This window comes from Phodopus roborovskii, unplaced genomic scaffold, assembly GCF_943737965.1.
Source record: "Phodopus roborovskii unplaced genomic scaffold, PHOROB, whole genome shotgun sequence".
NCBI lineage: Eukaryota > Metazoa > Chordata > Mammalia > Rodentia > Cricetidae > Phodopus > Phodopus roborovskii.
Window position 1 is genome coordinate 40,858,595 of NW_026126517.1, and position 24,440 is coordinate 40,883,034.

At 48.7% G+C, this 24,440-nt stretch overlaps 1 protein-coding gene across 21 annotated transcripts in view; it reads left to right on the forward strand.

Annotated features, from left to right (window-relative positions):
• Megf11 (multiple EGF like domains 11) overlaps positions 1 to 24,440 on the forward strand; it is a 308,625-nt gene that overhangs the window by 96,612 nt on the left and 187,573 nt on the right. For all 21 annotated transcript variants that reach the window (XR_007835309.1, XR_007835311.1, XR_007835310.1 and 18 more), the window contains exons 2-4: positions 12,688 to 12,791; positions 17,625 to 17,726; positions 20,242 to 20,342. Coding sequence is in view for 18 of the 21 variants with exons in the window: in XM_051197738.1 (XP_051053695.1) it covers positions 12,694 to 12,791; positions 17,625 to 17,726; positions 20,242 to 20,342 (301 nt within the window). In the remaining 3 variants the exon portion in view is untranslated. The remainder of the gene's footprint in view (positions 1 to 12,687; positions 12,792 to 17,624; positions 17,727 to 20,241; positions 20,343 to 24,440) is intronic.

Sequence of the window (24,440 nt, forward strand, 5' to 3'; positions counted from 1 at the left end):
TAAGCAGTTTTCTAGTACCAGCTAGCAGAAGTCTTTTTTGCATGCAACCCTGTCTTCCCTGCCTGGGTAAAACCCCTCTGCGTTTAGGACATTTTGTATGATTTCAGGGTCATCTTTCCCGAAGAACTTTAGAGTGGCTGTGAGCAGAGGGAAATAAAGAGGAGTAAATGGATGATCAAGACACTCCAGAAACTGCTCTTTACTTCCCTTCTCCCCTCCTCCCTTTGAGACGGAGTCTCTAGCCCCTCTCTAGACCTTGACTTCTCAATGCAGCCAAAGGTGGCTTGGACTGTTGATCCTCTACTTCTCAAGTGTTGAGATAACAGGCATGCCCCAGTGCACCTGGTTTTATATGGTGCTGGGACTCAAACCAGGCTTCATGCACTCTACCAACCAACTACGCCCCCACCCCCTGGATGATTCTTTCCAGAGAGAAGAGAAGTTCAGGGTTTCTCTGGGGTGGTGCTGCTACCTGATGGGCCCTTGTGGACATGGCCACCTTCCAGTTAATTGAGGTGGGACTACAACTTTCTCTCCATCCTGGTGCCCAGGGTGACCTGAGTCCTGCTTGGCCTGACCAGTGACCCAGCATCTCAGCTCTCCCAACCTCCCCCTCATAACTGTCACACCTCTTTGTGGGCCTACACGCCTCCAATAGCATCATTCTATGGATCCTTCAGAAGAAACTACCTGACGTGTTAGGCCTTTTAATTTAGCACACAGCCCACGTATATGCCCCTAGACAAAACACAATTGATTTATAATTCTCTTAATGGAAGCCAGGCTTTAGTCGCTCCAGAAATAGATCGTTACCTATGCCACCTTCTATAATTTTTTTCCTCCTGTTTTTTTTTTTTTTTTTTTTTTTTTTGTATCCCACCGTAATCTGGAGATAACAACATTTAATTTCAGCTTTTTCTCATAATCCACTAAGTGTCAGATATTTCTTTTCAGACCTTTAATTTATAATATGTTCGCTTTCTCTTCATTAATTTATGTCCTTCCTGGGCACCCGTGACAGGGCCTTTGTATGATGCCCCTCTTACTGTAAGCAGGTGCTTTTAGCCTTAATGAACAATTTCCTGGAAAATACTGCAACAAGCAACGAGTAATCAGACCAGAAACACAATGACTCTGGGGCTTGTGTGCCATTCAGCAAATTAAACCTGGGGCAACAAGGGACAGAGTGTGTGTCCCATGGTTCCATGTGATGGAGTCAATGCACACTAACGTTCTGGACAGTGAGAGAACAGTTTACGCCTCTAGGAAACTAGAGCTCTGGGTCATTGTTTGGTCATAAATACCTCTAACACGGGGCCCAAGCCAGACATAGCCAAACTGGCCTCTGGTCTAGCCTTGGAATCATCTCTAGCTTCCATTGTGCATCAGTGGGGCCTGTCAAACTTCATCACTGTTCTTTCTGTCCTTTGTAGAAGACCTGGCACACCCCAGGGAGGCAGAGTCTCAGTCCAGAGTCTCAGCCAGCTCCAACTCCTAGGAATATCTGTGCTGGGGTCCTGTCCCCACAACCCATCTGGAGGGCCCTGCTTCTACTCTGTTTACTCAACTTCTTGTTGTCCTGTGAGTCAGGATATATATATATATATATATATACACACATATATATATATATGTGTGTGTGTGTGTGTGTGTGTGTATGTATGTATATATGTATATATGTATATATGTATATGTATATATATGTGTGTGTGTTTAGTCTTTATATAGATACATAAATATATTTTATCCAAAATATTTGATATAATAACATACCTCCCTCCATAGTCTCTTTGCCATTTTTCCTTGCCCCTCCCCTCTGTTAGTCCCTTTTGTCCCCCTAGACAGTTTTACTCCTACTTGTGTATGAGTGTGTGTGTGTGTGTGTGTGTGTGTGTGTGTAGAACAGAAGGCAGTCTTCCTTGTAGTTCCTTAGTTGCCATCCACAATGCTTATTTGAGTTCCAGTGCTGGGACTAAAAGTCTGTGCCACCATATCTTGTTTTGTTCTGATGGTTCTGGATATCAAACCTTGTGCTTGCCATTAAGCTCTTCAGCAGCTGAGTTCTCTCTGTAGCTGTATGTTTTGTGTGGCAGGGTGGGGAAAGCATATGTATACAAGGGTGCATGGAAGCCTCAGAAGGACCCTGCCCCATCACTATCCACATTATTCCCTTGGGAAGGTCTCTCACTGAGCCAAGTTAGGCTGGTGGTCTCTATGCCGCCATACGCCCCATGGCAGTGGGTTACAAGCAACCTTCCATACCTGGCATTTTATGTGGGTCCTGGGGATTTGAACTCAGGTCCTTGTGCTTATACAGCAAGCTTTCTTACTTTCTGAGCCATTCCTCCAGCCTTTCACTTTTGCTCTCCTGTCATGCATATATACGACCTTATATATCTATTTAAAATCTTTCCTCAGGAAGCGATTGCTGAATGAGACCTCATGAAATTAAGGCTTCTGAACCACAAAGGAAGTGGCTAGTCAGTGAAGAGACAGCCTGTAGAATGGAAGAAAATCTTTACAGGTTTATGTCTGGCAGCAGTTTCATATCTAGAATTTGCAAAGAACTCAAGCAACAAACAAAAAAACTGGGCCAGTGAGATGGCTCAGTGGTTCAGGGCTAAAACCTGTCTGCTGCCTAGGCATTGTGACCTGAGTTCAACCCCTGGGACCCACAGTGCACCCTCTGATCTCTGCATGCATGCTGTGGCACACACCTACCCACTCTGACTCTGTCTCTGTCCCTCTGTCTTTCTCCCACACACTAATAATAATAAAAAATTAAAATGTAAACAATTACACAAGCAATCAATAAAAGAACTGACAAAGTGAGATGGGTTTTTTTACCTCCCCACTCTGAAGATGAGGACATTTAGGCTTCAGGTGTTGGGAGACCCACCCAAGGCCACCTAGTTGGTGAGATGCAGAACTGGGATTGGGGACCCAGGATCGCCCTGAGATACTGGGCCTCATGGAGCTGGCTGTTGCCTTGGTGATGGTGAAGCGCCCAGCAGGGCTGACCTGGCCAGGCTCTGAGCCAGAAATTGTCGGCATTGGGAACAAAGGGCTGCAATATATTTCTTTTAAAATCCAAATACCTGATCCACAGGTTATCCTGAATAGAGCCGACAAAAATCTACATTAACCATCCATTTTCCCATTCATCTGATCATTTTGAGTCTTTGAAATAGTATAATGTTCTTAATCACAGCACAGCTATGTTCACTGAGAAGCCATCCAATGGACGTGGTGAGCTCCCCCCAGCAAGATGGCTTCAAGGGCTTCCTGGGGTGCTCCATAAAGGGGCCAGTGTCCCCAGGGGTTGCAGTTCTCAGGTCTGCTGAGCGGGACAGCTCCTTGTCGGTTCACATGTGAGTAGCATTCTACAGGAATGTGGCAGTGCTGTTTGTGCTGTTTTGTAACCTGTGTTTCCCACATCACAATGTCAGGGTCATCTTCCAGCCATGTCACTCAGTTGATGGTGAATTATTTTACCTGTCTTTGCTACCCCAGTGCCTGTGATGATAATGCTGAAGGTAGAATACCATCATAGCATTAATGCTCTGTCTTCCTGCTTCCTTCTCCACATGACGACCCTATAAATCTCAGTATATGGCTTCTAGCTCTTTCTGCTTCTCTTTATATATGCATACATTTTCTTTTCCTTCCTTCATTCCTTTCTCTCTTTCTTTCTCTTTTTGAATTCTATATCTCTCAGGTTGATCTCAGACCCCTGGGTTCAAGTGATCCTCCTGCCTCAGCCACCCCTACCAAATGTTAGAACCACAGGTGTGTACCACCATATACATTTTCATCCGTGTGTTTAATACTTGTACGATGTGAGTGGGCATTCTGGAGGTGACTTACTGAGGCCCCCATGGGTGGGCATTTACGTTGTTTCAGGGCTACACCTCTCTAAGACCTGCCTTTGGCCTTGATCAGTGGGGATACCAGGCTATGGAACACTGATAGAGCAAAGGTCTATGATTTCCCACTGCATTTGCCTCAGACTTCTTGCAGGGAAACACACTGGTGCTTTGAACCAGCCTCTTCCAGAGGCCCCTGCCTCTGACAATGTCCCCACGTAACCGTAGCATGTCTAGAGTTGGGCCATGCTGGAGTCATCCCAGTGTTAACATGGCTTAATGGACAGATAAAGATGGGGTCCACTGGGACAGCTGCAGTTGGGACTGACCCTAACCAGCCCCACATCTCTCAGCTGAGCTCAGGTTCTTCAGAAAGAGATTTTTCCTATCCACAATTTTTCTTCTCCTGGCTTCTTAGGAACTATAGAAACCAGAATTACAGGGCTGCAAGGGTCTCAGAGGTGGAGGTGATGTTGTGAGCAAATGAATATTTCATTGAACATCCTCTCTGTGCAGAGCACTTCACCTGCTCTCACGGTGCAGTTTTCGGAGTCCTGTGATGTCAGTGATACAGTCCATGAAAAACATGAACCCTGGCCTGGGATGTAGTTCAGTTGTTCAGATGCTTGCCTAGTTGCACAGAGTGCTGGGTTCTATCCCCGGCACCACATAACCCAGGTTTGGTGGCTCATACTTGCAATCTCAGAGGCAAAGGCAAGGGGATTGGAAATTGAAGGTCATTTTCAGCTACACAGAGAGTTTGAGGTCAGTCTGGGCTATCTGACACCCTACCCAAAAAGGGGGGTGAAGGGGGGGTGAGAGGAATGCAAGCAGTGGTTTTCATTGTGTTACGCAGTTCTATGGCCCTTAGGCTGCGGGTCCATCCCTGCTGACTCCCGTTCCTTCCCTTGAGCCCTGCAGTCTCCTTGCCCCCTGTCCCCCAGGAAATCACTTCCCCTCCTGGGGCATAAGGTGTTGGGCATCAGATGCTGCTGGCTATCCTTGGGCCAATTTTGACACCCTATGGCTTGCTGTACAGATGACATGGTCACGTCTTGGAGATACATGAGTGAATCTCAAGGACTCAGTGCCCCCGTCCTCTCTGCCCATCCAACCACTTGTGGTTACAGCTTGTGGTTTGAGAAAAGTGGTTTTTTTGTTTTTCTGGTTTTTCTGTCCCAAGTGAGCAGGAATTGGATCTGACCCGTCAAGGATTAATTACCGTATTCCCTGGATGTCTATATTATGGCTGGGAGGTTTTGAGGATGGAGCTATGGTTTGGTGCCTGTGTGTGAGGGACTCCCTATGGTTCTTAGAACCCTGCAGGCAGGAGAGCAGCAGACACAGTGGGCAGGCATGTGGGGAGTGAGGTGGGGAGTAGCCAGGCTAGCTGAGTGCGCCCTGATTTGCAAAGAAATGGAAAGATGGAGATAATTGCTTTGTGAGAAATAGTTTGGTCTAAGAACACAGATAAGTTTTCTGCCTTCATCTTCGCAGGGCTGCAGGCCATGGACATGAGGCTGCCTGCTCGGGAATGGGGAGCACAGAGTGGGGGGCGCGCAGCCCAGAGCTGTTGGAATGGGGCAGGAGGCCAGCACTTGATTAGTTTGGAGATGTCTCCCTAGTCCCATGGGTGTGCTATGCTCTCTTCCCAGCTCGGCTGATGTCAGGGCTACTTGCTTTCGGCAGGGTAGGGGATGAAGGGGACAGGGCAGTCTTCTGATCCTGATGAATGGTCGCTGGCAGCCTCCCTAGCGTCATTCTTGAGATTTGCAGTGTGAGCCTTCCTAGGCAAGAGGAAAGCAGGATTTATCAGGGTGGTGGAGCCCAGCTTTGGAGAAAGACATTTAACATATCTGGGGAGGGGACTGCAAGGCCCTCTGATTTATCCCGAGGGGCAGGCACCTAGCAAGGCTGCACATTGGCACTCCGACTCTGCTCTCCTGCAGTCAAGGGAACACTCTTACTCTCCTGCAGGTTGGGGGGGTGTAGATTATTTTTAAAGTTTTGGTTTTCTTTAGTTGTTGATTAATTAATTAATTAATTGTTTATTTTTTTGTTTAGGGAGATTAGAAATCTGTCAACATAAAGCCAGCTCCTGGTGGGATTACTAGGGGGCGGGAGGCTTCCTCAGGGCAAAAACAGAGCCTCTTAGTATTGGTGGCCCCTTTTTCATCTGTCATCCCCTGCTGATCAGATCCCAGTGAGGGGGTAATGAAGGGGGATGGGGATGGGGGTAAGACGGGGTGGGGTGTCTGGGATGGTGAACCAGCTTGAGATAAGGGGCAGGGAAGGGGAGAAGTGGGGCTAGACTGGACAATAACCTTGGTGTTGGCCTCCTGTGTGCAAACTTGGCTTTTCTGTTTTACTCAGAAAATAGCAGAAGTGTGTGTATGCCCTATAAATAGAAGATAGAGGTCTCTCTGCACCCACATGCTGGGAGAGATGTGAGGTGTGTGCACAATCAGTCCCAGCTTCTGCTGCTCCTGGTCCTGAAAGTGCCTTTTCATGGGCCACTCAGGGTATCATTCGTCCTCATTTGCAGTGTGAGCTATTGGCCAGCCCTCAATGCCTGCCTTGTGTTGCCTCCCCAGGGCAGACAAGTGCCAGAGCTGATGGGGAGGTCCAGACAGAGGGCTCTGAATCACATGCAGGATGTCACGGGCGCCCACTATAACCGATGCCAACAGACTGGTTCTCCTGTGTGCTCCTTATAGAATGACATGGGATGAGTGGTGTTTTGTGTCAGGTGAGACAGGTAGATGCTTTTAAGGCTTCAGGTGAATGGAGGCAGAGGCTGGCTGGAGAATCAGTTAAGTAGTTGACAAAGATGATCTGAGAATCCCTCTCAAGTCCGACAGTGCTTTGTGTACTAGGAACATAGACATGAAGGCAGCAGATGGAAATGCCTGTCCCCGGTGTTCTGCCAGTGTGGGGCAAGGGCAAGAGTATGTGAAAAGGTAAATAAGACTGTTTTTTAAGGCCAGAGAGAATGCAGAGGTTGTGTTCAGGTAGTAGTTACAGAAGAGCAGCTTTGGAGAAATGACATCTATAGGGACCTTAAATGTGTGGGTCTGTGCTTTCCCTGCCCCATCCAGGATCTGGAGAAAGCATTGCTAGTCCTCATGCACCATGTTCTAGTTAACATTAGTTGTCAAATTGATGAAGCCTAGAATAACTTTTTAAAAGGACTGCCAATTGAATAATCAGGTTCATCTATTGGGGGACTCTCCTGGTTGTTAATGGATATGGAACTCAGTCCACTGTGGGAGGCACCATTCCCTGAGTCCTGGTCTATATAAGCAAGCTAGCTGAGCACCAGCCTGAGTAAGTCAGCAAGCACTGTTCCTTCAGGAAAAAATCTTCTTCTGTTCCTGCCCTGACTTCCCGCAAAGAAATGTAAGCAAAATAAACCCCTTTCTTCAAGGTGCTTTTGGTCAGTGTGCTTAATCACACTAACAGACAGCAAACTAGGACATATGCTTTCCCTAGTTTCTCTTCATGCATTCCAAGCAGTCATTATACGCCATCCTCTTTGATATGGTGGAAGAACCTTTCCCAGGTCCATAAAACAGTGCTGGTGAGTAGCTCAGTTGGTAGGGTATCTGTCTAGCATACCAGAGGCCCTGGGTTCAGTTCCAGTCACTACCTAAGACAAGTAGTCCCAGTCTTGGAAGTAGAAACAGGAGTATCAGGAGGTTGAGGTCCCCAAGATGGTGTCTGACTGCTGCCACCCCCAGTGCAAATTGATTGAGAAAGAAGAATTCACTGGAGGGACACAGAGAGGAAGAGGTTCTGGTACACGGCTCTGACTTCAGTGTATAAGATTTAAAACCTTCACAGTAAAGTAGGTAGGAGAGGGGAAGCAGGCTGTAGGAGTTTTGCACAGATGAACTTTGTGACAACAGGTCCCTGGGCCATCTGTCTATCTGCTCTCTGTCCCAGTTTGTGCACAATGGCTAAGAGAGCCCCTGGTGCCTGGCCAGGTGTGGGATGTCATCAAGAGGACAGGCTGAACTCCACAGGTACTGGCCTGAGTCAAGCTAAAGATAGAACAGAGAGCACCCTGAGGATGCCAACACTGTCAAAGTTGGCTCAGTGTGCATGGCCAACCCAGGCCAGAGCAGGACTCCTTGGGTAGGGAGGAGGGGTTCTTTTGCTAGAAGGTCAGTGTTTTGGTCTCATTCATCAGTCTTTGTCTCTGAGAGTGTCATATATTTTTGGCTTTGAACTCACTAAGTTGTTGAGGATGACCTTGAACTTCTGATCTTCTGTCTCTACTTCCTGAATGCTGGGATTAGCACCACCATGTTCAGTCTGTGCAGGGTGGGGACCGAGCCTAGATTAATGAAAAGCAGGTACTCCATGGACTAAACTACATCCCCAGCCCAAGGTCAGGGTCTCTTAAGATACCTGGTAGCACCCTGGAAAGCCCTGAAGAGTCAGAATAAACCAATACAAATGCCAAGGATACAAACAGGCATGGTTTAGGCCTCCTGGTTGACTTGACCTTGAACAACAGAAGTAGAGTCTCTCACGTTGGGATCATGAGGAGCTCTGCTCACCTAGCTGGCTGTGCCCCTAGAATGGTCTCTCCTTCTTAGGTTTGTGTTGATGCACCATGCGCCATGGCTATTGCAGGTAAAGACTCGGCAGGCAGCTGAGATTATCCACTCCTGGGATCCTTTACCTGAGATGATTCTGTCACATTCTCACAGGACTCTAATAACCCACATAAGCTGTCAAACACCTTCCAACACTTCCACTTGGCCACAGCGCAAGCTTCTCCTGCCTGACTCTTGCAATGCCACCCGCTGCATGTGGCCTCCACACGCCAGTGTGCGCATCTGCCTCCACTCTTCAAGCTCTATCCACCCCAAGTCTGGTTTACTCTGCCCAGGCTTTCCCAGGCCCCCTGCCCCACTTGCTGCTCTCAATCTTGTTCAGTGGCCTCAGCCATCTCGTGAGGTTTCCTTGGGTTTTCAGACATAGGCAGGTGCTACAGGGGCCTCTAATTCGTGGCTGTGGTATGAACCAATTAGACCCCACTGGCAGGTGTGAGCCATACCACCTGGCCCTCCATGCATCAGCTACAATGCCTCCCACACCCCAAAGCAGGAGGAAGCTCCCTAACTCTGGAACCCAATTCCTCTCTCTGCTCTTAGCATGCAGGGAGAAGGGACAGAGGAAAGAAGACAACTGACTTATTTACACGTCTCTCCCTCAGAAAATGATCCTACGGCATTTTCTTATTTAATTATTAATGCTCCGATGGTGCCTGATACGTTAACCTCTGTCACTCCAAATGGAGTCGTCTAATAACCACAGTGGCAAGATTGATTTTCCCTTGGTCATCTCATAAGCATATGTCTTTGGTTTGTGTGTTCCCCGAGAGCCCCCAGGAAGTCCCACTAAAGTGACTGGGGAGGAGTTTGCCCTCACATGGTGACAGATTTTTTTCTGAACGCTTTTCTGTCTTCTCAATTGAAGTGTCAGAGACAAGACGATATAGTTGTTTGAGAGTCAGTCCCTGAAACGAAGGTGTAGGGCTCTCTATCCCACCACAGAGTGCTTATAACATGTCAGAAAGATAAATGAAGCATGCTGGGATGATGGCAAGGCAGGCATGGTGACCACACTGGAGCATGGGCCCTCTGCTGTCACTTTCTGGGGGGGGGCAATACAGACATTGTCAATGGTTCTGACCTTTGCCAAGTCCTGCTGGATAGTCGATGGTGCTTGACTGGGCAGAGTTAAGGATAAAGAGCAGGCTGAGGGGGAGACGGAGCAGGAGGAGAGAGAGAGAGAGAGAGAGAGAGACAGAGAGTCTGCCTATCCTAGGCCTGTCTGCCTGCCTATCCACCTATCTGCCTGCCTGCCTGCCTGCCTGCCTGCCTGCCTGTCTATCTGTGTACAGGCTCACATACTCATATGTACACAGAGGCCAAAGAAGGACATCAGACATCCTGCTCTATGACTCTTTACTTTATCCAGGGTCTCTCACTGAACCCAGAGAGACTGGCAGCTATCAAGCCTCAGTGATCTCCTGTCCCCACCCCTCAGAGTGTGGTGTTCCTGGTGCTTGCAGTTGCACCCAGTGCTGGGATCCAAACTAAGGTCCTCATGCTTATACAGCAAGCACTCTTACTCAGATATCTCTGCAGCTTCTTGATGGATCCGCTGACTGACTGGCTGCTTGATTTTAGTGCCAGCAATGGAACTCAGGGCCTTCCACACACTATGCAATTGCTGTACTATTAGGCCACACACACAGTCCAGGATGCATCTCAGACCTGGGCAGGTTCCAGGAAAAGAATCTGAGTGTTAGGGGATCTGAGAGGCATCATCGTTTCCCCCCAATGTTGAACATCCTTCTTTCCCTACTCCCACCAGAACTGGACATGGCCCTGGATAAAGACTCAATGTTCCAGGCCGATTTCCCCCTCTCCATCCATCTCCTCTTCCAGTACATTCTCTGCCATGGTCAGTCTCCAGTGATCCCTGCCAGTAAGAGTCAGCTAAACTGAGCCATTCAGACCTGACTCAGCAAGAAAAGCTTTAGTGAGGACTTTGTTGTTGTTGTGTTTTTCAAGGCAGGGTTTATCTGTGTAGCCTCAGCTCTCCAGAAACTAATGCTGTAGACCAGGCATATGCCACCGCACCCACCTTAGTGAAGACTTCTTAAGGGTTCCCCCATGATAGCTATGATCCAAGTAACCACCTTCCACTCACCATGGGTTCACAGGAGCCAGAGGACCCATCTCCATCTCCTTTCCTCTTGTGGCCCACTCCTTTGATATCCAAAGCCTACTAAATATAAAGGTGCCATCTCAGGTCCTTTGGAAGAGGATGTGAAGCTAACAGGACCTGCCCAAGCATAGACCACAGCCACATGGAAAATAGGGACAAGCTACTCTACAGGGGGTATTCAAGACTTGCCTACCTTTCTGAGTTCTATATGTATCACTCATTCCTCCCAGAGATGCCTGATGAGCCCAGACCTCCATGGAAGAAGATGTCCATGTCCCTCCTTACTCTTCAACTCTCCCCAGCACTAGGTGCCATGTTCTGAACCTATTTGAATCTCCTGGGGAATGGAGTGGAAGCATGGTTGGCTGACATGAGCAGTTGCCCTCAAGCCATACTGTGTGTGTGGTATGTGGTCCAGGTTGTGTGTGGTGGTCACTGAGTCTCTGCTGCTAGACTGAGGAGGGGAGAGGGTAGGTCTAGGAGAGTACCTGCACTTCTTGGACTCTGCCAATTTAGAGGAGCAGAGGAGTCACCCTTCCCTCCCCAAAGGGATCTGTAGATGCCCTTGATCTCTGGCTCAATCTGCACTTAGCGGGTGATTTCCAGAATATATGTAGACAGTACAACTCATTAGTTATTAATTTAGACCCCCTGGTTACACAGAATTTGTGATGATTTGCTTGTCATTGAGAGAGCTTCTTAAGAGAGAATTTAACTGGAAATGACTGAGATGGGGAGTAGTTAAACTTCTGGGAGAAAAGTGCCACATAAAGTACTATATCTGGAGATGTGTGTAAATATATGCCATTCTTGTTTGTCCTCCAAGGAGGATAAATGGTCCTCTTCTAAAAACTTAGGGCCTGTAGGCTAGCTACCCAACCATTTCAAATCTGGGGACTGATTTCCAATGTCAAAATGTTTTCTAGAACACCCTCAGCCCTGCTTAATGGAAATTGTATTTCTTTTAGTGTCAATGGTTGAAAAGAAAAGCTGCCCTGGATTCATTAAAACCTTTAAATAAATCACAATAGCACCTCTTCCATGAGTCATGGTGTTGGGTCAGCTCACAAAGGACACTGGGACTCATGGGGTCCAGCCCCACTGGATGTGTCCTCACTGCCCTGTGTTCCCAAGGTCAGTGGCCTATCAGGTGGGAACATTTAGACTAGAAGGCATTCTCTAAAGCTGTAGTGTAGGGTCATAAGGTCTTGGAGAGTAAGAAGCTGTAGTATAGGGTCATAAAGTCTTGGAGAATAAGGACAGAGGCCACTCAGCTTCCCACCCCAACTCCCTGCATGGCTCACTCCTTGTCCTCCTTAAGCAGCTCTGTGTCGGGGATCTCTCATTTGGGAAACAAGGTAGTTAGTACTGTACAGCTGCATTAAATACTCATCGTTCAATGGTACTTCAGGGGCCTTGACAACCTGGAACACTGCTCCCTTAAAGCCCTGTTATCTGACGTCTCAGCCCCTCATCTCACAGTGAGAATGATATTTGGTGACACTAAGGGACTGGTATCCTGAAGGAGAGAAGAAAAGCAGAGGTCCAGTGTTATAGGTGGCTGGTGCCCAGCATGCTCAGAGGTGCTGTCTCAGTTGGGTTCCCCTGTGAGATACACAGTTATTTTACTTCTCTTTCTTGGCACAGAAGTATGAGGTGATGGGATGCCCCAGCCCACCAGAGATGAAGTAGAGGGAGAAGGAAGAGCCTCGACTCTACAATAGCCAGATCCAAGTTTCCATATCAAGGATAGGCTTGGGAACTGGGAACTGGGGACTTGGGTGGTGATCTGAACACTGAGAAACTTAAGCCAATGTATTGCGTGAGGGCCTCTTCCTGGGGAGATCTCAGACCCATGACTCGGATTCCCCATCTTCAGTTACTCAAGCACTGTTGCTGTGTTAGTCAATGGTGTGAAATATCCAGCGTTCATTACCACATGGAAGCTGTGGGAAACCCAGTCTGTTTAGTGTCTATCCATCTACTTTGACGGAGGACCAAGTCTTAGCACCAAACAGATGCCACAACACAAAGTCTGATAAGCCACTTTCTTCTCTTTTCTTCTACATAGGGCCTGATGGCGCCGTCCACGGTGGGCCTCCTTGTTGTCTCCGTTCTGCAAGTTGCCCTCACTCTGAACCCTGAGGACCCCAATGTGTGTAGCCACTGGGAGAGGTAAGGTGGCATGTCCTGGAGGGCTCACTCTGGGTGTTGCACTATGGAGAAATGCCAGAGTCAGGGGAGGCAGCTGCTGGCTGTGAAAGGCTTGCTGTCCAACAAGGTGGTGTGACAGACAGGGCAGCTCAAACTGAAGGACAGGGTAAAGCAATGTAGATTTCTGAAACCCAGGCCCATGGGAGGACAAGGTGATGCCATGTTAACAGCGGGTGACAGCACCCTGTTGAGCTATCCTGCTCTTTCCTCCTTTGTATCCCCATCCTGTATTAGAGACTGTTCTCATTGCTATGACAAAATATCTGACAAATACGACTTAGCTTGAGGTTATGGTGCATCATGCAAGGACAATGACGTTGCAGGGGCGGGAGGCAGCTGCTCACACACAGGAAGCAGAGATACATGCTGTGTTCACTTCACTTTCTCCTTTCTATTCAGCCCAGGACCCCAGCCCATGGAATGAAGTTGCCCACCTTTAGGCAGAGACTTCCAACCTCAGCTAACCAAGTCTAGAAATCCCCCACAGATGGAGGTTTGCCTTCTAAGTGACTCTAGGTTTAGTCAAGTTGACAATATCACACACCTATTTACAGATGAGGGAGCAGAGGCCTGGGGAGTGGTGGCAAGAGTGAGGAGGTATGGATTGTGGTTCTAGATGTCTTGTCTTTGACTCTAGGACTGGCACAGTGGAGGAGTGGCCAGAGCCTGCCATCAGTGATGAGGGGGGCCTCTTCTGTTTTTGGTCTGATCAGGGCAGGAGGCTAGCTCAGACAGGGTGTCGGGGCCACAGCAGAGGAGCCTGCCACATATCGGCTGCCGCAGCGAGTCCGAGAGTCTAGGCTAGGTTCCTGCAGATGGTCTGACTTTGAAGCACAAGGTTAAAGTATTGATTTTGGTGAGCAGAAAGACAGTGACCAGAGACCCAATCAGGAAAAACAGAATTAAACCCTGGAATTGATTGGCCATGCTGACCAGGATGACTCTGCCACTTAGACACTAATAAATCAAATGAGCAAAATTAAGATGGAGACCAGATGGGGGAAGTGGATGGTGGAGGAGGGAAAGCAAGATGGGCCCATGAGGATAGATGCCAGCCTCTGGGCAGTGAGAAACATCACACTGAGGCAAGACAATGTACTGGATGGCTTAGATACTCGTAGGCCAAGAAGACTGGCTGGAGGGACAGTGCCTGCCGCAGTGTGTTGCCTAGTGACTGGATGTCCTATGCAGCGTTCTGTGGTACCCTTGGAAGAATGTACAAATCTGTGAAGACTTCAGGGTGTCCCAACCTGGATTTTCCTACCTGCCAGTTGTGCTCTTTGAGGGAGTTTCTGAATGACTGTGAGCCCACAATTAGCTCCATCCAGCAAAGAAAAGAAACATCCTCACCTCATAGGCTCATGGAAGGAGCAAGGGAGCCAGGTTCTTGAAAGTGCTTTGTAGTCACTGTCTTAATATTAGCAAGGCTGGCCCAGGACTGGATCATTATAACTCAGGGGCAGTAGACTTACTAGGCGTGCATGAGTGCAGGCTCTGAAGCCCAGCCCAGAGACTGGAATGCTGTGTTCCATCTTTCTCATTTTCCTTTTTCTCCTGGTTGGCGAATCTAAGCCTTTGTTTCCCAGTGTTCAGGGAGCCTGACTGATAGATAGAACGGCTCACTAGTCTCTCACGGGAGTCCCTTCCACAGATAAGCCTGTCCATCATCCACCCAGGTAAGACCGATACAGCAGCCAGGTTCTAGGATTCTCTCTGGCCATCTGTGTCTTCTTCCAAGGCCCCAGACTGGATCTAGCTCTCTGTTACGGAGAGCCACCCCTTATGACAGGACCCATAATGAATCTATCCAAACTTGAAATGAAACTCTACTTGTTTCATGCCCAGCATGAACAAAGCTGGAATATGAGAATGCTGGGAGTGAGCTGACTTGACTCTTGAGTGGCTACAGCTCCCAGCTCAGGTCATGGTCTGCAGGAGAGAACAGGGAGCCCCCAGCAGGGAAACACAGGTTTCCCCCTCCACTCCTGGGAAGGAGGCTGTCTGTGATACCTATATCCAGCAAGCTCCCCTGATACAGTGTTTAGATGTACCTACCCTGTTCTATTCCACAAACACACCCTGGTCCTCAGAGAGTACTTGGGGATACTTTCCCAGCTGGATTAGCACCTCTGGAGGGCTCCATATTAATTATGTCCCTCTACCACCAAACCCAGGCTTGAGCCCACTCCCCCTCCCTCCCTGAGTTGGTAAAGCCTGCTGCTACAAGATGGATTAGCCCCTCATTAACATGTTGGCAAGCAAGCAATGTTAAACTACCCAGCCGTGAAAGCAGGGTACACACCGCAGGTTGGAGACTTGAAACTGGTACAAGGCCCTCTTGCTGGACTCTCTCAGCCCTGGGGATTCTACAAAGCTAAGTCCAACCCAATGACATCAACAGCCCCCACCTTTGGAGCTGGTTCTTTTGCCTCAGTTAGCATTGAAATAGCAATCTGAACCCCCATGTGTTCAACAAAGGTGGGGGTCCATCCTGTAGCAGGACTTACTCTCTGCCCCCACCATGGTAAGGAAGAATGGTCCCATGCCTAGCACAGGAGGAAAATCATTGCCTGTCATACTGATGAAGGCTAGCATCTATTAAGCACTTACATGTACCCAGTAAGCAGTCTGTTTGTTTGTTTCCATCTGCCCTGAGATTTACATACTACTGTCACTGTCCTTTAATTCTCATGGTAACCCACAAAGTCCCTCACATTTGTCACAGATTTTCATACGAGGACATGGAGGTTTATGGGAGTTCAATGACATGTTTAAGGACATGCTAGTGAGCGATAGGCTCCTCATAGGCCTCCAGGCCCAGGCTCTGACTCATTCATCCTCCTTCTAAGAGACAGCCTTGCAAACCACAGCATAGTGCTCTGGAATTTTAGAAAACCAATGGAAAGCAGGGGTAGGTGCTGACCTGCCTGTTTCCTGAGGCCTGGCAATGAACAGGGGTGTGCAGATATTAATATGTCTGGGACACATCTCCCAGGTACCCATGTCCAGAGATGTCTTTACCATCCGCAGTGTCACAGCTCCCCACTGCCGATCATTCCTGGCCTGCTTGTAGGACTGCAGACCTTTAGCCTTGCAGGCACCAGGGAGCAGCCTGTGGCCCAACTGCACCCAGCCATTTTGCAAATGAACCAACACTTTCCTCAGGCAAAGCAGATGGGCTTGTACAGCCTGGGTCCACCATCTGGCCCAGGTCAGTGAGCCTTCTGGGGAAAACATGGGATACCAGTCTACATGACAATTAATTCCTGACACGCTCTCCATCCTGCTCAGGAGGTGTGTGCCACGCATCAGCAGCCAGGAGTCAGTAGTGCTGCTTCATGTCCCCTCACCAGGGCGGCAAAGGAAAAGTCTGCTTTGGTGAAGCCCAGAACAGATTTTCTGTGGCTTCCACCTGCTGGTCTGGGTTGCAGCTAATAGGCAGGATAACAATAATTGCTTCTTCCTGAGTGCTGGGATTAAAGGCATGTGCCACTGCTGCCTGGCTAAGGCGAGTTCAAGGCCAGCCTGGGCTACGGAATGAGTGCCAGGACAGGCTTCAAAGCTACACAGAGAAACCCTATCTCAAACAAAACAAAACAAAACAAAACAAACAAACAAAAAAAAAAAAACACACACACACACACAAAGAAATATCTGTATACACATGTACCCCTGAACACAAATACACAAAAGAATGAAATTAAAGGGCTTATTACAGGGCATTCAATTAATATTATCAGCTGTTGATACTGGTACAGCTGGGCAAGGTGCCTCTCCCAGCGTCAGTTTCTTCATGTATGTTTTAAAGAATATGTGTTTTAAAGAAAGTTGTTTTAAAGAACATTTCCCATATACACTCATTAAAGGCCATAAGGACATGAATAAACATGTCATCATTATTACTTGGTCTTGTATGGTGCCCAGTTTGCCCTTGAGCTCCTGGGCTCAACAAATCCTCTAGCCTCTATGTCTGAGGCTATATGGTCTGTAACAACATACCTGGATATTATAAAATAGTTTTGACTTGTTAAATCTGCCTTCTAGAGCCATACAGAATAAACCCAAACCTCCTTTCCCCACTTACTATCTGATAAGTGAAGTAGAATTTAAGAAAATTACTTGGATCAAAGGTTAATAAGCTGAGTTGGGTGTTGGTGTCTTTAATCCCAGCACTCAGGAGACAGGCAGGCAGATCTCTGTGAGCCTGGTTTATAGAGGGAGTTCTAGGACAGGCTCCAAAGCAATACAGAGAAACCCTGTCTCAAAAAAAAGTTAGTAAGGTGATGGTCTAGCTTCTTTTCCTATTGTAGTAACAAAATAGCCAGACAAAAGCAACTTATGGGAGGAAAGATTTCTGTTGGCTCATACCCACCATGTGGGAAGTCAGAGCAGGAGTTGATCACATCCTATCCACAGTCAGGAAGCAGAGGGCAATGACTGCATGCTGCTACCCAACCTACTCTTTCCCAGCCCAAAGAATGATCCCACCCACAGCTGACAGAATTCTTCCTGCAGTGAACTTGATCAGAATACTATGTGCCCTGCATGTGTACTCAGAGGCACACCCTCCAGCTAATTTACAGATTCTGTCGAGTTGAGTTAGTGCTAACCAGCACAGACCTGGCCTAGGGTCACCGCTGAGATCCAGGGCAGGAGTCTGGGAGCTGGCAGGGGAGGTCAGAGCTGGATCCTGGTCTTGGGACTGTGGGCTGGGTAAGTCTGAGAAGGGAGGTTTGTCGTGGCTTGGGCTTGGCCTTTGCTGACCATGGCTCCCATCTCTTGTCTGATCCTCAGCTATGCCGTGACTGTGCAGGAGTCTTATGCACACCCCTTTGATCAGATTTACTACACACGATGCGCAGATATCCTCAACTGGTTCAAGTGTACCCGGCACCGGTAAGTACTCCCTGAGGACAGGGTGGAGGGTAAATGCCTGACTCTATAGTTTGTAATTGAGAGACCATAGGGCAGGTATGGTGGATGCTGTCTGGTACTACATTCCTGGAACTCTCTAATGCTGGTGGTCTGAGATGCTGTTAGCTGCTTTCTTCCTGGCAAGAAGCAATGGGCTTTATAACCTGTGGGCAGGGAACCCTCAAACAGCAACATGGGAAGTTGGTAGATGAGCACCCAACTTCCTCACCAAGAGGGGAGGGCACAACTCTGAGGCATGTCTGATCTGTACCCCATCGATCCTAGAATAGAGTCCTGTTGTGCACAGTATGCACCCACTTAGTAGTAACACACCCTGAACTGGTTGCTTGATGCTCCCTTCTGACCTCTCTGACTTTTGTCAGAGATGCCTGCCTGTCTGTGGTCCTAGCCAGAGGCAGAGATGGCAGCTGGCACTGCTCTTGCCCTGAACCCTGGTATTCCTGAGCCAACACTGAGTTTGTTCTGAAGTGTGGTTCCATTGTTTCAGGAGGCTACGCAGCCTTCCATTACCCTGGGGCTGGGTAAGTGAGCTGCTGCTTATTAAAATAGTCTGTGTTCCTGGAATGTGACTGATTTTGCTAAATTATTGAGTCTTCATGGAGTTTTCCTGATGACCCAGAGTGTGTACGCTGACAGCGGCACCATCAGTCTTCAGGGTGTAGTAGCTTGGTCCAGTATCTTCCCTAGAGCAGCCTGGCCCCAGGCCCCACCTGGGGGCTTCCTACCATGGGGGCATACAAGGCTAGAGGAGCCAGAAGCAGTGATGGCCTCTTTCCTGTGGGGTATCAGTGGTGCAAAGGGGACTCTGGAGAAGAATGGCCCAGTGACACCTGTCTCAACTCAGAATAAAGATCATTCTTCACACACACACACACACACACACACACACACACACACACACACACACACACACACACACACACCCTACCAGGTACCAGGCCAAGGGCTGCCTTCCTGTGTTGGGGGAAGTGCTTCTGCAAGGCCAGCTTACCCATTATGGGCTTTTGACAAAGTAGAATGACCTTAGCGTAATACATTCCCAAATATCACAGATTTCCCATGAGGCCCTCATTGTCGTTTGTCATGAGGTGAGAATTTTAAGGATTTGGGAAGGTTCTCCAGGCTGCGGCTGAAGGAACAGCCTCCCAACCTGGCCTGAGGCTCTGTGTGTGTGAAGGGACTTCAGCACCGCTGCTCTTCACAGAGGAGGACATAAGGGCAGCACACTGTGTGTGATGGGGAAGTGGAAAGAGCTCTGCCTTCAAGGTCCGGGGCATTTTCTCTTCCCGTCTTTAGTGGTCGTATCAAATCTGCTGCACTGAATGTGACTCGAGGCTTTCCTGATTAGTGACCCACCAGCCCCCTCCTGTCTCACTGCCTCAAAAATGTTCTGAAAAGCCACCAGAGAGAACTGGTACCAAGCATTAGGTAGGGCCTGGTGGCTTTGCAACTTGAGTGAGCTGGGTTTGAGTCCTGCTTCTGGCAGCCCTGTTCTCAAGATAATGCATTTTTTATTAGCCTATATGAATTGTACAAAATAACAGACCTTATTATGACATTTTCATATGGGAGTATAATATACCTTGATCACAGTCCCCCCACCTCTCATTTCCCTTTCTTGTCTGACCCTGACATTTATTAGCTGTGTGACCGCAAGCAAGTCATTAACCTCTCTGAGTATCAATTTCTCATCCATAAAACAATGGGTGGTGGGTGGAGGGAAACATAAAATAAGAATGAAAGCTCTAAAAGACAAATGAAAGAAATGGAATTAATGGAGCATGAAGATGGGGCATGACGATGGTCCCTGACCCAGGAGGCTGCTGGGAGAATCTTGCCTATAAATCTCTGGACCAGAATCAAATCTCAAAAAGTTGTGTCTCCATAAGGACTAGAACCTTCTCTGGCTCTCAGTGTCCAGCAGGGACACTAGTTTCTTCCTGGGCAGCTGGGGAGTGGGGTTAGAGCGTCCCAGGGAACAGCACGCCCTCTGCAGGAGGCCTGAGGAAGTTCATGTGGGAGTCCTCTTGCAGCCTCTGCTGCTCAATAAAGGGATCAGGTCTACATCCTGGCATAGGATACCATGGACACCAACGCTATCAGGACTCCATTACTGTCCAGGTCCCTAAGGTTTCCCTGAGGCCAGAACCCAGTGTTTTTAAGAGTCCTAGGGGAAGCCCCACTCCAGCGGTCCTTCACAATGTCACCCCAGCAGCTTTCTTGGCAGCCCTTGTATGGAGAAGAGATTGGGAAGTCAGCAGGTTCCTCCAGCACCACGTGGGTAATACATTCTGCACCACAGCGTCCCACATCCCACCATCGATTTTTCTTTATTGCGTTCTTTCATATTCGAAGCCGCCATGCATTTTAAAGTAATTATTGAATGGCATCCTCGATAGAGCTTAACACAAATATCATTCTAAACGGGATGGATTGATTTTCAATCCTTTCAAGTGGCTCTCTCCCTCGTGCCTAGGATCAGCTATAAGACGGCGTATAGGCGTGGCCTCCGGACCATGTACCGGCGGAGGTCCCAATGCTGCCCTGGCTACTATGAGAATGGAGACTTCTGCATACGTAAGTAGGAGCCTTTGTGGAGGGGGAGGGGAGTGAAGGGAGCCTCAGCCCACCCTAGGGCTTTGTAAGTCCATGAATGGTACCAGTGTTTGCAGGGGACCCTGGGCTTGGTGCAAAAAAAAAAAAAAAAAAAAAATTAGTGTGGTTTGTCCTTAGATCACACCTTCCACTGTCACCAAGGCAGGTGGAGGCAGACAGCTCTAGGTCCTGATGGAGGTAGAGGAGAAGTGGATCCTTCTGGAATGGATCCTGTGAAGGAGCAAAAAGAAGGAATTCCAAGTGCGTGGCACAGGGCTAAGCTGTATCGATAGATGCTCGAAAGAACTAGGTGGAATAGTGTACACTGGGAAAACAGGAGCCCAGATGCTGATGGCCACCCAGGAGTGAGGGCTCTTGACCCAGCTTGCTGACCATGTGACTCTGGGCAAGCGTCTTCATCTTTCTGGGCTGATGACTATGGAGGTCTCTCAGAGCCACATCTGCCCAGTGGGATGGTATGTAAGGGATCCCCAGGATGATGTCTGGATGTTTCCCTAACTGCAGGGTGTCACAGAAGCTGGGAATTCTTTCCGGTATTCTTTTATACCAGAAAGAACTTGGGCAGGTGAGTGTGTCAGACTTGGGAATGACATGATGGTTCCTCTCCTGGGCTTACATCACTTCTCATGCTAGAGAAAACTCAATTCTAATCACCCTCCAGGATGAATGAAAGATGCTCCAAGCCAGCTCAAAATAGTGATGGTACTTTAGGGAAAATACAAAGAATGGTATATTGGCCGGGTTCTTGAGGCTTTCCTAGTTATGGGGTTGAGTACCAAGCTCAACCTGGGTTGGCACCTCGCCATGGTTGGGGGCTCCTCGGGATATGCTGGTAGAAGTGAGACCAGCACTGGAGAGAAGAGGCAGCCAGGCATGACCAGGGATGCAAGCCCGATGAAGCTGGCTTCATAAGCAAAGGAATAAGCAGACGTCCGTAACAGGGGAGGTGAACTCACCAAAAAGAATGAGGGCCACCAAAACTTTCTCTCTGTGTGTGTGTGTGTGCCTGTCTGTCTGTCCATGTCTAGATTCCCTCTTTCTGTAAGAGCCTAAGTCATACTTCATTAGGCCCTCCCTAAATGACGTCATTACCTCTATAACACTCTGTCTCCTAATAAGGTCATGTCTGAGGGACTGAGGGTCAAGACACAACAGTTGGAGGAACATCACGAAGCTCATGGCACTGCCAGTGACCTTGTCTTCCTGCTTATGGGGATGGAGGACTGGGGTGGTGGCCAGCCCTGCACAGGTTTCGTGCTGTCTAAGAGGGAATGCAGACTCCAGGCTGGGGGAAGCTGGGAGAGGGAGACCTGGCGGTGATAGGGTAGGCACCTGCATCCAGACTTGACATGTACTCTGGGTGGGGAAGGGAGTATCATTGCCTCTCAGCAAACCTCCCTGGAGCCTTGATTCTCATAGGCAGGATGGTGGCCCAGGAGAGGAAGCTTTGGTGGATTCTGCCACTAACTTGCTGTGCAATCTTGCTCAAGTCACTTGGCCCCTCTGAGCATGGAAAGAGGAAGAGAAGACACAGTGACTGAGTGTGCAGGAGAGCAGACAGCTCAGTACAGACCTAGGGGGGACAGATTCTCCCCCTTTGTTCCATCTCCTCCGCCCACAGCAGCCATCCCTGTCTGGAGCATTGCACCTGAGCTACTCACCCCTGCTTTCCTGGGTCACACCTTGTCCTTTGTCATGCTTTATAAAAGCCACAGCTGAGTGCCCCCTTGATTGCCAAGTATCAAAGATTTTCCAAAGATCACAGGGCCCAAGTGTCTTTCTTCCTCTACTTGAAACAGTTTTGGTGCCGCTGCTTTTATGTCCCTTCAGAGCAGACTGTCACCTACATAGGGGTTTGAGGCATTGGGGAGAAGCTCTGCTCTTGAAAAAATACTGGCTGAGTATGAGGCTGGATGGGGTGGGCTATGCTGCAGTAACATAAAGTCCCAGAGGCCTCAAACAGCAATGTTTGGTTTCTTGTTCATGTCTAGTGTCTACCTGGGCTCTCTGAGGCTGGCTCCTTGCCAGTATTAAGCCAGAACCTTGGCTGGTGGTGCAGCCACTCACTGGAATGTTGAAGGATTCTGGGCCACAGGGAACTGGGCTCTGACTGGTCTTGAAGATGGAGAGTGAGGGACATTTAATGAGCATCACCAAAGCTTCTAGAGTCCCATAGGGTGCCCCAGTACTCACAGTTCACTTCATCTAAAAGTACTGTTGCAGCATCTGTTAACTTATAACAGCCTCTGTGTGCTCTGCCTCCGAGGTGGGCGGCTTGCTGGTGACTGGCCAGCACTACCTGGAAACCTTGTTTCCTAGCAGACTGCATACATGAACCTCTGACAAGTTCCCTGGCAGCTGCTCCTGGGAACCTCCCATTGAGAACCCCTGGCCACGATTCTGAGAAGGGGTCCCTGCCTCAGCACCTACACCTCCAATGTGGGTTGCCAAGAGGCCCAGCAGGTGTCTCTCAGGTGCTTCTCTTTGGCAATGGATTTTCCCCCAGAGAGCAGGAGGGGAAAACTGGGGCCACAGGAGTGGCCTCGTTGGCCACTGTTGGCCCCAACCCTGGTTTCTCATTTGCTCTGCCTCAGTTTTCCTTCAGGGGAGAGCTAACTCCCTTAGATATCCAGGGAGTGTCTTCTGGCATTCCTGGTGGCCTCAAAGACCTCCTGTGCTTTTGTGCTTTTCATGGCGAATTCACCAGTGGGAAAAGTAAGCAGAAACTTAACATAAGGTGTATGTGGCTAACAATAGGCAGGGATGCATAGAATTGGAGGCTGGCCCTTCAAGAGGGTCTAGTTGCTGAGGGGAAACGGCAGTGGGAGGCTTGGGAGACAGCATGCACAGAGGGAATGTGTATCGGGGGCTACTTAGATTGCTGTTCGGTGAATGTTTTTGTCCTAAAATCATATTGCGGTAAATAAGGATCAGGATAAACAAATAAGCCGAATAGATGTTTATTCAGGGAGAAATAACTTACAACCTAGACAGATGAACACCAGGAAATTCAACCCGATCCTCTCCTGTCCGAGTCACGCCAGAAAGAGAGCGCCTTCCTGGCCCCCTCCGACCTCCTTCCTCAGGTCACCTCCGCCCATAGCTCCACCCCCCAATGGGCGTGGTCAGTGCTACAGAAGGACTACCTCACTACACTTGGGTACTATTGTTTTATTACCATGCTGCTAGCCTTTGTTTTTGATGCAAAGGATTGAACCCAGTGCATGCCAGGTAAGGGCTGTACCACTCAGCAGCACCCTTATTTCAAGTGTGTCGTGTAGTCAATTATCATGTACATGTATAATGTTCTCAAAGTACCTTGCTTATCATCTGATGTCCCATTCTCTTTCCAGGTTCTATCTTCTTTTTCACGAAGGGCCTGAGTATAGGATGCAGGTGGCACCACCATGCCCATCCGTGTGGTGTGGGAGGGGGCAGGGTTGAACCCAGGTCCTCCTGCATGCTCTTGAGCTCTCTACCTGTGTGGTCCATTCTCAGACTTCTCCAAGGGCTTTAATAGTTCTTTCTGGGGGTGGGGTGGAAGTGTCTTAGTTTTTTTCTTCTGGAAACCTGAGTCTGCCCTTGCTTTGGTGGTGGCTTAGCAGCTGTGACACTTGAGTTACAGTTCTTCTGAGGATTATGGTTTACTGTCTTCTGGGTTTATTATTGTGATGCTCTGAAATGAGGATGTGTCTGTGTTTGGGGCTTTAAATTTTTTTTTAAATAATTACCTCATTTTGTCATTGTGTGTAAGTGCACATGCCCTTGGAGGCCAGGAGAGGGCATCATATCCCCTGAGCTAGAGAGACAGGTGGCAGTTATCCCAGCACAAGTGATGGGAACTGAACTCATGTTCTTTGGAAAAGCAGTATGTTCTGAGCCATCTCTCCAGTCCTGGAGTTATTTTTATTTGTGTTTTTTACTTTGCAGAGGCACACATCTCCAGGGTAAGGATCCATGCCCTTCAGTAGTCTGGAATGTTCTCAGCCATGGCTCCTCAACAATCTCCCTCCTTCATCCTCTCATCCACTCCCATTAGAGTACCAGTGTATCAGGTCC